Below are 17,500 nucleotides of genomic sequence, written 5' to 3'. Positions count from 1 at the left end.
TATTTCCATTTTCCTTTACTATCAAACATCTACTTTTCCTCCTCTCAAACAAACAAACAAACAAACAAACAAACAAGGAAATCCAAACTTTTTAAATCCCAAATGTTCTTTTCCTTAAAAAAAACAAATAAACAAACAAACAAATAAACAAAACCTTTCTTTAATTTCTTTCTTCCTTCCTTCCCTCCCATCTCCTCTCAGTCAAACCCTCAATCAAACAAACAAGCAAATCCAAACTTTTTAAATCCCAAATGTTCCTTTCCTTCAAACAAACAAACAAACAAACAAACAAACAAACAAACAAAACCAGAATTTTTATTTCCATTTTCCTTTACAATCAGACATCTACTTTTCCTCCTCTCAAACAAACAAACAAACAAGCAAATCCAAACTTTTTAAATCCCAAATGTTCTTTTCCTTCAAACAAACAAATAAACAAACAAACAAATAAACAAAACCTTTCTTTAATTTCTTTCTTCCTTCCTTCCTTCCCATCTCCTCTCAAACAAACCATCAATCAAACAAACAAACAAACAAACAAGCAAATCCAAACTTTTTAAATCCCAAATGTTCCTTTCCTACAAACAAACAACCTTATTTTCTTTTTTCTTATCCTCTTCTCAAACAAATAAACAAACAAACAAACATCCCCTTTCCTCCCTCTCTCTACTCCCAAATAGGCCATCAAACAGAACAAAATAATAAATAAATTCTTAAAATCCAAAATGTTTCTTTCCTTTCAAATAAAGTTTTTTTTCTTTGTCTACTCACCTCTCAAACAAACTATTAAACAAACAAATCTGTCCATTTCAAATCTAAATGTTCTTTCCTTCTCCCCTCACTCTGTTGCTGAGGTACAGTCGTTTTGGATGGCGATAAATCCAGTGGCGTCTTTCCCGTCAGTGTGTCTGCTTGTGAGTGCAGCCTTACGATCGACAGCTCGGAAAACTTTAGGGAACATGTGTGGACCATTATGAGCAGACTGTCTCTCAACACTATCAACTCTTGACATTATGGACCAAACAAAAAAGACACTTTAAGGGGACAGTGCAGCAGAGAAGAGACCCAAGTCACATTTCCTAAACAATGATAGAAGCAATTGACTATTTAAAAGGCCCTTCCTGCAGTAGATGTTCATGAAAACGGACCATTATATTACCAGCTCTTGCCAAACTTTTCTGATTAAACTTCATTCGCTTTGTATAATGGAGATAATGTGGTCTAACAGTTCAAATGTAAGGCTGGAAACCAAAAGGTTGCTGGTTTGAGACCTAAATCCAGTGTGACCTTCTGACCTTTAACCTTATGTTGCACCGGGGATGTTGCTACGGTTGCCAATGTCTGCTAAATGACAACTTACTTTGAAAAGTCACATTAGCCACTAACAAAAATAGCATGTAAATATCATGGTGCAAGAATATGGTAATCATTCAGTAGTACAATGGTATGTACCAAATTACCATGGTAACACCATGTTTTTTGTATATGTGCCATGGTAATACCATGCGATTCTTTGGAGCACCATTGTTTATGACTATTAAAATAATTTAATACCATGGTAGACCTATATATCAAAGTGCCACATTATTATCATGTTTGATTTTGGATATATGCCATAGCAGTACTAGACTATTGTTTATAGCATGTAAATACCTTGATATGTGAATATGGTAATCATTCAGTGCCATGGTATATATTAAAGTACTGTGGTAACACCATGTTTAATATGCACCATGGTATTGCTGGACATTTTAGTCAGAGGAGCAGCGGTGCTGTACAAACATGCTAAAAGATGCAAATGGTGAAGGTCTGACAGTGCGGCTTTCGAACTGTGCTGCTAATCATCCATCTATGGAGTGGTGGTGGCATAGTGGTCTAATGCACACAACTGTTAATCAGAAGGTTGCTGGTTCGATCCCCACAGCCACCACCATTGTGTCCTTGAGTAAGACACTTAACTCCAGGTTGCTCACCCTTTGTATACTAGGGGCGGCTGTGGCTCAGGTGGTTGAGCGGGTCGGACACTAATCTCAGGGTTGGTGGTTCGATTCCTGGCCCACACGACTCCACATGCCGAAGTGTCCTTGGGCAAGACATTGAACCCCAAGTTGCTCCCAATGGCAGGCTAGTGCCTTGCATGTCAGCTCTGCCATCATTGGCGTATGAATGTGTGAATGAGTCACAGCGTAAAGCGCTTTGAATACCGCTAAGGTTAAAAAGGCGCTATATAAATGCAGACCATGTAATGTTTTCATCAATGTTTTGTCCGCAGAACGATCCAAAAACACTTTAAACTGCAACACAGCCCATTGAAGAGACTTTAAATCTGTCCTTTACAGCCTTGTTTTCATTCCCATTGAAAAAATCAAAGATGGCGCTAGCATGAATAAGGTCTCTGCCATGTTTTGTAGATATGAGTCATTGTGTTACCATGGTATTCTTTGAAGTACCTTTGAATTACACAAAAACACCATTGTAAATGACTATTAAAATCATTTAGTACCACGGTATACGTCAAAGAAGTGTGGTGATACCATGTTTTTGGGACATTTGCCATTTACTACCATCTGATACCATCCCTGTACCCTGGTGGCACAAGAGGCAGTGTCCACAATCACATGCCAATGCTTGAAAAGCGCTGTCGTCAAACCGACTGTTACAAACAGGTCTTTAAGGGGCGGCTGTGGCTCGGGTGGTAGAGCGGGTCGGCTGCCAATCGCTGGGTTGTCGGTTCGATTCCCGGCCCACATGACTCCACATGCCGAAGTGTCCTTGGGCAAGACACTGAACCCCAAATTGCTCCCAATGGCAGGCTAGCACCTTACATAGCAGCTCTGCCATCATTGGTGTATGAGTGTGAATGTGTGTGTGAATGTGTGATTGGGACACAGTGTAAAGCGCTTTGGTAACCTCTAAGGTTAAAAGAAAAAGCGCTATATAAGTGCAGACCATATACCATTTTAAGCTACTCTATGCAAAGTGATCCCGCTCTGATAATTCATCACTCTTGCGTGTAACTTTACATATGTCTTCATCTGCGTCCTTATCAGTCACTCTGGCTGCAAGGCGTAATGGGACCCCTGGGGAGAGAAGAATTGCCCTGCGGTGCAGCCGAACAGCTGCATTCGGGATGAGTCTTCTCTTCGTAGAGTCATTCAGAGGAAGAATACAGGGCATTAGGACCAAGGGCTGCGAGTGTCTCTTTGAGGTAAGAACAAAGGCAGACATCTCCAAGATGAAAGGCGGGTGAAATCTAAACTAATCCAACCCAACCAGGCAGCTGGCCGTGGTACAAAAGGCAGCCACACCAAGAAGTCATTTAAACATTCACGTTTGCTTCAGGCTCAAAGAAAGCAGTTAGGGTGGGGAGCCAAAGACAAAAAAAAAAGAGTTCAAAAACCAACCTGGCAAAGAGTCAAACAGGTGTATTAAAGAAAAACGTCCACACTATGTGTTTGTTTCAGTATGAACCCCAAAGGACGGGCGGACCAGAATCTGGTGCCTATTTAATTAATCAAAGCACGGTCACAGCGATCTTTCCCAAAGTTTTAGGACTCGAGAGTGTTTACCTTTTGAAATCCGTGAGTCAGACTCTCTAGTCTGTTTTATTGTTCCTTTTCAACGTGTTTCAAAAGGGAGTTAAGTTCAAAGACTCCATTGGAAAGGATGGGGGTTCAAATGCTCTCTATTTTTAAAGGTGCTACCGCTTGGAAAGACATTCGCCCACGGGCAGCATAACAAACGCTTACAAAGCAGAAAGTTACCGGTGGAAATATGCTTTGATTTGTCTTTAGTGGAGAGAGGCGAACAAGTACTTTGGACAAAATGTTCACTGCTAAATCGAACAGCTTAGAAAGTAAAACAGACACATTTAGATTTTCGATTTCACACATTCCTGAAATGAGATGTTGGCTAAGGAAACGATTATGCCCAGAGGACCATTTGATTGCTCAGGAGATTCAGGAGAAACTCAGGAGTTCTCAGTTATGTCCCATTTAAAGACATGAAACAGTGTTCACAACCTGTTTTACTCCCGTAACGTGACATGCTGGTGAAACAGGAAGTGCAATGAGAAATTGTTTTTAGGTGGGTGTGGAGCGGAGGGGGGCGGGGCCGGGTCGGAATATCGCGCGCCCGGTCCCCAATCGGCCTGATGAGGCGCGCGAGGGATAAAGGCGGTCGGTGACGATGGTTCGAGAGAGAAAGAATTACAGGCATGTCCGTCGTGTGTGTGTGTGTGTGTGTGTGTGTGTGTGTTTGTTTTGGTTTTAGTTTGCATTAAATTATGATTTATGTTGACAAGCCGGTTCTCGCCTCCTCCTTGCCCATCTTAACTGTGTTACATTGGTGCCGAAGCCCGAGAAGGAGGAGGGATGCCCGTTACAGAGTCCTCGACACTGCCGTCCACCCTGGGGAGCGCCGCTGCCATCTGCCGGGTGACGGAGTAGCCGACCGCCCGGATGCGGTGAACGGCCGCCGTCCACGGGGCGAGTGGGGACTGGATTCCCCGACCTCCTGGAGCGATGGAGCGGCTGCCAGGGGCGGAGGAGTGCCCTGCCGTCCCCCAGAAACGCAGAGGGGTCGAGTGAAGACCGCCGTCCACGAGGGGAGGAGGGAAGTAACTCCCCGATCGGCTGGAGTGGTAGGTCCGCTGCCAGGGGCGGAGGAATGTCCCCAGGTGCCGCCAGAAAAGCGGAGGGGCGTTCTGTCCGCTGGGGGTCGGAGATTTGACTCCGGTTCGCCCGGAGAGGAGCGGCTGTCGTCCGCCGGAGAGTGTGGAGGAGTGTTCGAGGACCACGCGACGGTACATCAGAGAACCGGTGAGTGAGCTTTTTCTCTCTCTCTATCTGTTGCACCGTGTTGGACTTTTCCCTCACCTATTTTGTTTTTGTTGTTGTTGTTTTTTCCCCTCCTGTCTCCTCCCAGGTCGAGGAAGGCGGGGATGACCACACGGGACGCAAGATACGCCCCGCCCCAGGGATGGGGGGGATGTACGTCATGGCACCCCGGCCTGATGAGGCGCGCGAGGGATAAAGGCGGCCGGTGACGATGGTTAGAGAGAGAGACAATTACGGGCATGTCCGTCGTGTGTTTGTTTATGTTTGTGCTTTTGGTTTTAGTTTGCAATAAATTATGATTTATGTTGACAAGCCGGTTCTCGCCTCCTCCTTGCCCATCCTTAACTGTGTTACAGTGGGATTTCATCTTATCCATTGGGAATTGTTTGGAACGTGAAAAGTGATTTTTATATGATAGTTTGTTGGAGGGGAGGGGCTGAAAAATGAAAGGTATTGATGATGTCAGCCGAAAAGGAAGTTTTGATATAAGATTACGAAGACAGGCGTGTGTGCACGGATTAATTGTGCAAAATTCCATTAAACTGAATTGTGTAACGTGCAACAAAATTAAATAAATAAAACTTAAAATATTTTAAAAAAAAATTTTTTAAAGAATATTCGATTCAATTAAGTTTTAAGAAATCAAAATGCATAAATCTTTAAAAAAAATGCTTTTTTTTAAATAAATATTTTCAATTTTTATTTTTAATGTTGACTTGTTGACAAAAAAAGGTTTTAAATGTGAGAAATCTTTTAAAAATCTATTTTAAATCATGTTTCCAGTTTACACTGTTGAAAAACATTTATAGCATAATCTACCAAAAAAAAGATTTTTAAAAAAAAATTTATTACTTAAAAAATATCAACTAAAATGTATTAAAATACTTTTCTTGCATCTTGAATAAACGTGAAAAAAAAGAAATTATAATAAAAAATATATATTATTATAAATAAGTACACATTAATAATATTTGAAAATCTTTGATTTTTTTTTTATATAATAATAATTTGTATTATATGTATTGTATCATTTTTATATAATGAACATAAATAATAATATTTATTAGATTTTATTTTTTACTTTAAGCCCCAGAAAAAACTATAAAAATGACTGAATTTAGAAACTGAACCATGTTTATCACAGTTTGTGTGAATTGCATTAAATATCTTAATATAGATGCAGACATGAGCATCACGTCATTGACCCTTATATCAACTTAAAAAATAGACACAAATAAGACCATTGCTGACATACAGTAAGAATATAGAGCTATAAAACATATTTTGGTTGAGGAAGAATTTGATGAGAAATATTTGAGGACATGTTTCATCACTTTGCTATCTTATAGAAAGATCTGAGCTATGTGTGATGTTTCATTTAGCTAGAGTTGCATATGTTTACCTGAGAGACGTCTCGGCACATCGCTGATGGAGGGCAGGCCTGTGGCGCGGGTGGAGGACAGCGGGGTGGTGGAGTGGATGGAGGGCGAAGTCATTTGGCTCAGGTATGGGGTGTAGGGCTGCTCGTACGACCAGGGTGGAGATGATTGTGCCTGCCTAGGATCTGTGGGGATGATAAATAAGACACGTCAAATGTCTGACATTCACCAACAGCATCTGCAGTATCCTAACACTTATGGGTGTGATTGGACCCTCATCTTTGAGTAACCGTTTTAGTAGACAGGGCATTTACGACCTGACTCAAGGGAACTCGATCTTGTAATGTTTACTAAAATGACCTAAAAATGACCAGTATCGCAGAACACTACAAACATCAAATGCTTTTAAGTAGTGAATCCCTCAAAACCTGCAAAGAACATGTCCAGGACACACACATATATATATATATCAGTATAAAGTATAAATATAAATTATATTTAAGGTAAATAACATTTAAATAAAATTATATTTTTTTATAAAAAAATGTATAAAAAAAATATATATATACAGGTATATATATATATATATATATATATATATATATATATATATATATATATATTTTATTTTTATAAAAATATAATTTTATTAAAATATAATATTTTTTTATAGTATAAATATAAATTATATTTAAGGTAAATAACAAAAACATTATTATATTTGAATAAAATTATATTATTTTTATTAAAAAAATAATAATAAAAAAATACAAATAAATAAATATATATATATATATAATTATATTTTTTGTGAAAAATATAATTCTATTAAAATATAATTTTTATTTATTTATATATATATATATATATATATATATATATATATATATATATATATGAACAAATAAATACATTCTATTTTAATAAAATAATACAAAAATAATATATTTTAATATTTTAAATATTATATCATTTATTACAAGATAATTAATTGCTGTTGCAAATGTTTTTCAATCTACATGTTGTCATATGAACAACTTGTCAATAATGATACTGACTTGGGGGTCTGGGTATCTCAGCGAGTATTGACGCTGACTACCACACCTGGAGTCGCGAGTTTGAATCCAGGGTGTGCTGAGTGACTCCAGTCAGGTCTCCTAAGCAAACAAATTGGCCCGGTTGCTAGGGAGGGTAGAGTCACATGGGGTAACCTCCTCGTGGTCGCTATAATGTGGTTCTCGCTCTCGGTGGGGCGTGTGGTGAGTTGTGCGTGGATGCCGCGGAGAATAGCGTGAAGCCTCCACACGCGCTACATCTTTGTTGTAACGCGCTCAACAAGCCACGTGATAAGATGCGCGGATTGACGGTCTCAGACGTGGAGGCAACTGAGATTCGTCCTCCGCCACCCGGATTGAGTCACTACGCCACCACGAGGACTTAGAGCGCATTGGGAGAAATCAAAAACATTATTCAAAAATAATGACACTGATTTAAGTTTCACGAATCTTTAGCGTACAAAACGGCTCTTGCTTTATTTCTGAATGTAATGACAAAGTTCAGCAAGTGAGTCATTTGTCAAAAGAGTCATTTGCTCATGAATCTTACACTGGTCACATTGTATTTTTGAGTGCAGCCCGAGAAGACAACTCAATAAAAAGCCGCGTATTCTTGCCATTATTTTACACAATATACGCCCTTTTATATACTGCATTCAGTGTGGACAGCAAGTTCACAAGATCTTTTTTTACAAAGTCCGTTCTGTGGATTCAGAAGTGGCCGTGCTGGAAAGTGGTGTAGTAAAAAACTTACTGTAGTGCAAAATCACTGTATTACAGCAATGAGGATCTAATGAGAATAAGACATTCAAAAGTCAAGTTTAAACACATGACAGTAATTCGAATTTTGGGGTGTTAATTGTCATGAAAATGAGGTCTGAAGGCCCTGGATGAGCCATATGTAAAAAATGCATTCTCTGGATGAAAGAGTTTTTAGCAGTATGAAAACGGCTAGCTGCTTAAAGTATCAAGGGTCGTGGTATGTACAGTAAATAGCGTAATCGTAATGGCATACTGAACGAGCCAAGAGCGGCTTCCTGTTTGCTTTCAACAGTATTCGAGTAAACATGGTGTCCGCACTGACAGGAGAAGAGACTGGAGGCAGTCCAAGAGACATTATGCAAACTCAAAAAGTTCAAAGCGCATGAGACACAATAATACTGCATAAATGAGCCAAAAGTGCAGCAGGAACTAATGAAAGTATTTGGACAAATGTAAGAGATTTAAAGAAATAGTCAATCCAAAACTGTCAATTCTGTCAGTATTTACTCACACTCATGCCATAGCAAACCCATATGTTATTAGTTTGTTATTGTTGTTGTTTTTTTTTCACAGAAAATCTTCCTCCACACTGCAGCTCTCAAATCTCATTTTTAATTCCACATATTCAAACTGGAGGTCACCATGAATACAGAAGAAAGAAAAAATCATACAGCAAAAACAAAAAAACTGTACCTTTAAGATGAAGTAAGCAGCCAATTTAAACAAAGAAATGCTTAAAAACTGTACTTTTAAGATGAAGCAGCCAGTTTAAACAAGTAAATGCTTAAAAAAACTGTACCTTTAAGATGAAGTAAGCAGCCAATTTAATCAAAGAAATGCTTAAAAAAACTGTACCTTTAAGATGAAGCAGCCAATTTAATCAAAGAAATGCTTAAAAAAACTGTACCTTTAAGATGAAGCAGCCAATTTAATCAAAGAAATGCTTAAAAAAACTGTACCTTTAAGATGAAGCAGCCAATTTAATCAAAGAAATGCTTAAAAAACTGTACCTTTAAGATGAAGCAGCCAATTTAAACAAAGAAATGCTTAAAAAAACTGTACCTTTAAGATGAAGCAGCCAATTTAAACAAAGAAATGCTTAAAAAAACTGTACCTTTAAGATGAAGCAGCCAATTTAAACAAAGAAATGCTTAAAAAAACTGTACCTTTAAGATGAAGTAAGCAGCCAATTTAATCAAAGAAATGCTTAAAAAAACTGTACCTTTAAGATGAAGCAGCCAATTTAAACAAAGAAATGCTTAAAAAAAACTGTACCTTTAAGATGAAGCAGCCAATTTAAACAAAGAAATGCTTAAAAAACTGTACCTTTAAGATGAAGCAGCCAATTTAAACAAAGAAATGCTTAAAAAAACTGTACCTTTAAGATGAAGCAGCCAATTTAAACAAAGAAATGCTTAAAAAAAACTGTACCTTTAAGATGAAGCAGCCAATTTAAACAAAGAAATGCTTAAAAAAACTGTACCTTTAAGATGAAGCAGCCAATTTAAACAAAGAAATGCTTAAAAAAACTGTACCTTTAAGATGAAGCAGCCAATTTAAACAAAGAAATGCTTAAAAAAAACTGTACCTTTAAGATGAAGCAGCCAATTTAAACAAATAAATGCTTAAAAAAAAACTGTACCTTTAAGATGAAGCAGCCAATTTAATCAAAGAAATGCTTAAAAAAACTGTACCTTTAAGATGAAGCAGCCAATTTAATCAAAGAAATGCTTAAAACAAATAAAATAAACAGTGTTCCATTTTTCTTTCTTTCTTTTGATACCTAATCATAGTCATGCTTACAAGATAATGCATAATGCCCGTAAACACAGAAAAAAGGATTTGGGACAGTCACTTGGCACGTCCATCAGTATCTCTTGTTTAAATCTGATTGATGTTGTCTGATTTACAAGTGACTGTGTAAGCAGATATTTCTATGTCTTGCATCATATAGCCCACCTCTCACCCAATCTCTTTTATCTTCAGCAAATCAGGGCTAGACACTCGCTTCAATCAACCTACCTGTTCTCCAAACACTGATGTTTGCACAGCACACAAACCACAGCGAGTCGACGGAATTCCAGAAGCCGCCATTAAAGGTCACGCCAGACAGGCTAAATTAAAATATTGCTATCATTTACTTAGCCTCATGCCGTTCCAAACCTGTATGACTTTGTTTTGTTCCGTGAAGCACAACAATATCCTGGCCACTCCTTTTTAATAATGAAAGTGAATGAGGCCTGTCAAGCTCCAAAAATGACAAAAAAAGTCTATTTGATAGTTTTGGGTGAGAAACGGATTGAAATGTAAGTTGTTATTCACTGATAATCTGCTGTAATCCATTACGACCAGATCACTGGGTCAGTGAGTCAAGAGCGCACTGCAGCGGATCAGTCCAGTTCATCAATGAATCATTCAGAACCGTTTTGTGAACTGAATCAAATGGTTTGCTGCAAAGATCTGAATCTTTCACAAATCGGACTCATGAACGCGCCGAGGAGAGCGGCATTTTTTTAATCAGTATTTTTGTCATGATTTCTATTTAAAATATCTTAACATCAGGATACGTTTACTTGAAAAGCAAAATGACAGGATTTTATTATATGGTAACGATCAGCCAGGAATCATCCTTCAGAATTTCTCCTTTTGTGTTCCGCAGAAGAAAGAAAGCCACATGGGTTTGGAACGGCATGAGGGTGTGTAAATGATGACAGTTTTTTTTTTTTTTTTTTTGGTGGAACTATTCCTTTGGTGGAACAAATGAAATGAAACACTCTGTCTGGTTTACCTGAGATCTGAGTTTGCCCTTGTGGGTTGAAGGAGTTCTGCGTGGCGTTGAGAGTCGGACGGGGACTCTGGGTTTGGACAGATACCCTCATGCTGCTCTGGCGTAAACGCTCTAACTCGCTCAGACGCTCGGAGAACAGCGGCGGTTTAGGGGGGTCCTCCAGTTTCTGTCTGTGCCCTAACGAACAATAATACACAGCAATTACAAAATACATCTACTACTGAATTTTGTCCACTAGGGCTGGGTAAAAATATCAATTATATGCACAAGTGAATCAAATTGGAATCGAAATATATCGAGAGCTTGTGAATCGAATCAAATCAGGAAATCGCTATCAATACCCAGCCCTACTGTCTCCACCCTTAAAGGGACAATTCACCCAAAAATTTAAATGCGGTCATCATTTACACATCCTCATGAGGTTCCAAACACTTCTGACTCTCATTGAAAATCGTCCCCTCCACGATAGCTCTCAAATTGCGGATGTTGCTGCGATGTGGATGGAAACACAATGTGTCTTAATGCACCATTTTTAAAGAGACGTGCACAAATGAGATATGCGGTGGAGGGCAAGATTTTCAGTGAATAACAATGCAATTTTTAATTATACGAGACTATGGTGCTTTTATGTATTTTTGGAGCTTGGCAGATGTGGTTACCCAGCACTTTTATTGTTTTTACAAAAGCAGCCTTGACATTTTGCTAAATATTTCTTTTTGTGTTCCATGGAAACCCAAAATAGTGTAAAGTAATATGCACTTGTAACAAAACTAGAACAAATGCATTTTAATTTTGGGTGAACTACCACTTAATCCTCAGAGACCCAAGCATTGATCGTGATATATTTCCTCTTTTCCTCATTGAAAGTGTTTCAAGGAAGGCACTAATGAATTGATTTTCTGGTGCCGTGGGTCTGTGTCCTAACATTAAACCACACGAGTACGTGTTCACATATATGAGCTAATCGTGATAGAGATCTCGGCTTGAACTTTTCACAATAGTGACTAACACACAAAAGGAAGGGAAGCACATCTTTTTTTTTTTACCTGTCCATACACGCAGTTCATTTATAACATGGTGTTGATCCCAAAGTATCCCCAGTGAAATTAAACAACTGCTACATTTTCCTATTATTTCCTTTTGTCATGCTGTAAACTATGTGCATGAGTCACGACAAAAGAATGAGACTGCAATGTTTATTCATTCATTTCCCATAAATGAGGACAGACTGAGTCCTCTACCCTGCTATAAAGAGCATGAGTCACGCCATGCTCCCATTTCTCCTTTTAGCATACGTGAATGAACAACCCTTCCCAGTCCGTGTCCGTAGGACCTAAACAGACCCGATTGCATTGGAACTGAACTTTTCATGAGAAGAATACAGGTTAAAGAGGGACTTTAAGTCACATCTCGCTGCCTCTCTTATCTGTCTAGACCCGGTCGGTTCCACTGAATGGCTGTAAAGTCAATATCAAACAGAAGAAAAGAGCAACTCCTGCGAAAACTTGGCCGCCCTCCAATTGGTTGATTCGGAGCCAAAGCTACCTCCAGTCTCGCAAAACCTGATTGTGCTGGAGAGTTAAGCTGAGTAAACACAGCGTTTGCATTCAGAGTTTAATGTCGGAGCGCTTTGGGTCGGGAGAGCTCCGAGAGTTCCCTACAAAAGAAATGAAATCAATACCACAGCTGCCGAAAAAGGGAAATCGGGTTAATTTTGTTTAAACAAGCCGCATGTGTCTGTACAGAGGTGAGCTTGTCACAAACGATCTGTGTCGTTCCATGTGACATGAAACAGTCGTAAACATCATCGCACAAACCCTGTTCTAAAGAGAGAGAAATCACCTGTTACTTTCTCTCTCATCACTCAGGTATTAAAACCCCAGTTCGCTTTGATGTTTGACATTTGTCAAATTAGTCTGGAGAAATATAAATAGACACAAATGAGTGACTTACAGTGCATTCAAGGTATACATTTGATCAGTTTGTGTGTTCCCTGGGAATCAAACTGAAGGTCTTGCTTATGGGGTGAACTTGACATATTATGTTTTTTAACTGTCGTCAGTCTCTTGATCATGCTACGAGCTCAGTTTGAGACAATTAAAGCAAGTAACTTTTATGAAGTCCACAACTAAATTTCCAGTGGAAAAACAGAATGTGAATGATTCAGCACAAACGAAGGAAAATCCCCAATGCTCATATCCTGTGAGACATGCAAAATTCACCGATGTTTACATTAGTACTAAAACATCTGTCAACGGCAGAGCTCAAATACTCAAATGTGCACATCTCCAATACTGTAAAGTACAAATATCATATAAAGCCAAAAATTCTGAATATCACTTCTAAGACTAATAAACAATTTTTTGCTTTTATAAAATATATACACTTTGTATATGGACTTAAAAATTAGAAACAATTAGAGCCACAATGCAAGGGGGTTCTGCAAGGTTGCTAGGGCATTGCTATGTGGTTTCTAAGGTGATCTACATAGTTTTTTTAGCATGATATGTGGTTGCTAGGGTGTTCTGGGTGGTTGCTAGGCAAAAGAGACCACCACCATGTCTCAATGATATTCTGAAAGATAACCCAAAAATTTAAAATCTGTCATAATTTACACACTCTCATGTTCCAAACCTGCAAGACTTTCTTTCATCCAAGGAACACAAAAGGAGAAGTTAGGTCGAATTACAGCCCTATGATGAATTTTTGGTTATGGTTTCACTACTAATAGCATTTTTGAACTGTAATTACTGTAGTCAAACCATGGTAAATTTTGTGGTTATTATGGTTGTACTAGACACAGCATAGTTCAGTTATCTTTACTGCAGTAACACCATGGTTCATTTAGTAATAGATGGCTAAAGGTGTTGTGAAGGAACCCATAATATTGCGATGCATCAAAAACATATTTTTTGATGCGCAACGTATTTAAAGAACGCAAAACATTTTGTGAGGAATAAAAAAACTTGTGAGGGAGTGCAAACTATAGTGAGGGAACATAAACTATTGTGAGGAAATGTAAAAATGATCACGGGGAAACTGAAAATTATCGTGAGAAAATGCAAACTATTCCAAGAGAACAAACCTTATTACGAGGGAATGCAAAACTTATGCTGAGGGAACGGAAACTATTGCGAGAAAAAGCAAACTATTGTGAGTGAATACAAAATGTATTGCGAGGGAACACAAACTAATGTGAGGGAAAACAAAACTTATTGTGAGGGAAAACAAAATGAATCGTGAGGGAACACAAAACTTATTGTGAGTGAACACAAAAATTATAGTGAGGGAACACAAAACTTATTGTGAGGGAACACAAAACTTATTGTGAGGGAAAACAAAACTTATTGTGAGGGAACACAAACTATTGTGAGGGAAAAGAAAACTTATTGTGAGGGAACACAAAATGAATCGTGAGGGAACACAAAACTTATTGTGAGTGAACACAAAAATTATAGTGAGGGAACACAAAACTTATTGTGAGGGAACACAAACTATTGTGAGGGAACACAAAACTTATTGTGAGGGAACACAAACTATTGTGAGGGAACACAAAACTTATTGTGAGGGAACACAAAACTTATTGTGAGGGAAAACAAAATGAATCGTGAGGGAACACAAAACTTATTGTGAGGGAACACAAACTCTTGTGAGGGAACACAAAACTTATTGTGAGGGAACACAAAACTTATTGTGAGTGAACACAAAAATTATAGTGAGGGAACACAAAACTTATTGTGAGGGAACACAAACTCTTGTGAGGGAAAACAAAATGAATCGTGAGGGAACACAAAACTTATTGTGAGTGAACACAAAAATTATAGTGAGAGAACACAAACTATTGTGAGGGAACACAAAACTTATTGTGAGGGAACACAAAACGTATTGTGAGGGAACACAAAACATATCGTGAGGGAACACAAACTATCGTGATGGAACACAAAACTTATCGTGAGGGAACACAAAAATTATTGTGAGGGAACACAAAACTTATTGTGAGGGAACACAAAACCTATTGTGAGGGAACACAAAAATTATAGTGAGGGAACACAAAACCTATTGTGAGGGAACACAAAACCTATTGTGAGGGAACACAAAAATTATAGTGAGGGAACACAAAACCTATTGTGAGGGAACACAAAACTATTGTGAGGGAACACAAAACCTATTGTGAGGGAACACAAAACGTATCGTGAGGGAACACAAACTATTGTGATGGAACACAAAACGTATCGTGAGGGAACACAGACTATTGTGATGGAACACAAAACTTATCGTGAGGGAACACAAAAATTATCATGAGGGAACACAAAACTTATCGTGAGGGAACACAAAACTTATCGTGAGGGAACACAAAACTTATCGTGAGGGAACACAAAACTTATCATGAGGGAATACAAAACTATTGTGAGGGAACACAAAACTTATTATGAGGGAACACAAAATGAATCGTGAGGGAACACAAAACTTATTGTGAGTGAACACAAAAATTATAGTGAGGGAACACAAAATGAATCATGAGGGAACACAAAACTTATTGTAAGTGAACACAAAAATTATAGTGAGGGAACACAAACTATTGTGAGGGAACACAAAACTTATTGTGAGGGAACACAAAACTTATTGTGAGGGAACACAAACTATTGTGAGGGAACACAAAACTTATCGTGAGGGAACACAAAACTTATCGTGAGGGAACACAAACTATTGTGAGGGAACACAAAACTTATCGTGAGGGAACACAAAACTTATTGTGAGGGAACACAAAACTTATTGTGAGGGAACACAAACTATTGTGAGGGAACACAAAACTTATCGTGAGGGAACACAAAACATTTCGTGAGGGAACACAAACTATCGTGATGGAACACAAAACTTATCGTGAGGGAACACAAAACTTATTGTGAGGGAACACAAAACTTATTGTGAGGGAACACAAAACTTATTGTGAGGGAACACAAACTATTGTGAGGGAACACAAAACTTATCGTGAGGGAACACAAAACTTATTGTGAGGGAACACAAAACTTATTGTGAGGGAACACAAACTATTGTGAGGGAACACAAAACTTATCGTGAGGGAACACAAAACGTTTCGTGAGGGAACACAAACTATTGTGATGGAACACAAAACTTATTGTGAGGGAACACAAAAATTATTGTGAGGGAACACAAAACTTATTGTGAGGGAACACAAAACGTATTGAGAGGGAACACAAAACGTATCGTGAGGGAACACAAACTATTGTGAGGGAACACAAAAATTATCGTGAGGGAACACAAAACTTATCGTGAGGGAACACAAAAATTATCATGAGGGAACACAAAACTATTGTGAGGGAACACAAAACTTATCGTGAGGGAACACAAAACTTATCATGAGGGAACACAAAACTTATCATGAGGGAACACAAAACTATTGTGAGGGGACAGAAAACTTATCGCAAGGGAACAAAACATGTTGCAAGGGAATGCAAAAACGTATTCTGAAGAAACAAAAAACGTATACAGAGGAAACTTAATCTATAATGAGAGAATGTAAAACATATCCCTACAGAACGTAAACAATTTCAAGAGAACACAAAACTTATCGTGAAGGAACGCAAAAATGATTGCGAAGGATCACAAACTATTGCGATGAAAAGAAACTTATCGCAAGGGAATGTAAACCTTTGTGAGGGAACCCAAAAATTATTTTAAAGGAACTCAAAACTTATTGTAAGGGAATGCAAACTACTCATATGGAGCCCCTTGTCCTCTAAGAGTGACTAAATAATGACAGAGCTTGTTTTTTTTGGGTGAAATATCCAGTAGGGGCAATAGCAGTAGTGAGGCCTTAGCAAACACCACAAAAAATGCTACAGCGCAGCCACAAACAGCCTCCAAAGAAAATAAAAAAAACTGTGTTTTCTAGCAGAATGGCCATTGAGAGTAAATAATATGGGTGTATAAAGAGCGTGCTGGAAAAACTCCTCCTTGCATGTTAAATTGACATACGATAGTGCCGTGACCTGCCGTAACACCCCGCGCTCATTTAACACCAGCATGCGTTCAACATCAAATGTCAGCCAAGGCCGTCAAAGCACATCAATCACTGCATGGCGACGTGGGGAATGAAACGCATGGAAGAAGAAAAGGAAACATACATCCGTCTAGATTTAATTTCATTAATTGCCGTGCTGCGGAGGGTTGACTCCTCTGAAGAGAGAAACAATGGATTATTTCACATGGCAGCTCCCTCGAAATTAGCAAGAGAAAAGAGTTTTAAGGACAGGACGAGGCTGAATGCCTTTCAGTCAAAGGATCAGATGGAGACAGAGAGAAAGAGAGAAAGAGAGCGAGCTGACGGCAGCCAAGCAGCGCTGGAGTTTCGCCAGACGTCTGTGTGGTCCGTGTGTTCCAGGCTTCAGGAAGTGAACTGCGCCAAGGAGGGGCACACATGCTACTAGAGCTTTATAAATCGATGGGCTGACTGCAACAATCAGACGCCATGCAACCCTTACAACTCAAATAAGCCAACTTTTATTCCGGGGCCAAGATGTATTTGATTGAGGGGTGAAGAGGGGCCAAACCGGCTCCTTGAAGTAATTGGTGGAATTCTTTTTAATAAATATATATATATATGTGTGTGTGTGTATGTATATATACTTGCCTCTTGTACAATATGTCATACATACT

The 17,500-nt window shown here is 38.5% G+C and overlaps 1 protein-coding gene across 2 annotated transcripts in view; it reads right to left on the bottom strand.

The window, feature by feature from the left end:
* LOC127662447 (runt-related transcription factor 2-like) overlaps positions 1–17,500 on the bottom strand; it is a 46,820-nt gene that overhangs the window by 7,792 nt on the left and 21,528 nt on the right. The window contains exons 4-5 of one of the 2 annotated variants that reach the window (XM_052153618.1): positions 10,823–10,999; positions 6,241–6,402 (exon numbers count right to left, since the gene is read on the bottom strand). In XM_052153618.1, the coding sequence (XP_052009578.1) occupies positions 6,241–6,402; positions 10,823–10,999 (339 nt within the window). The remainder of the gene's footprint in view (positions 1–6,240; positions 6,403–10,822; positions 11,000–17,500) is intronic. The other variant, XM_052153619.1, reaches the window with a different exon arrangement.

This window comes from Xyrauchen texanus, chromosome 22, assembly GCF_025860055.1.
Source record: "Xyrauchen texanus isolate HMW12.3.18 chromosome 22, RBS_HiC_50CHRs, whole genome shotgun sequence".
NCBI lineage: Eukaryota > Metazoa > Chordata > Actinopteri > Cypriniformes > Catostomidae > Xyrauchen > Xyrauchen texanus.
The sequence above is the reverse complement of the archived record's forward strand: the minus strand, read 5'-3'. Positions and strand labels throughout refer to the sequence as shown.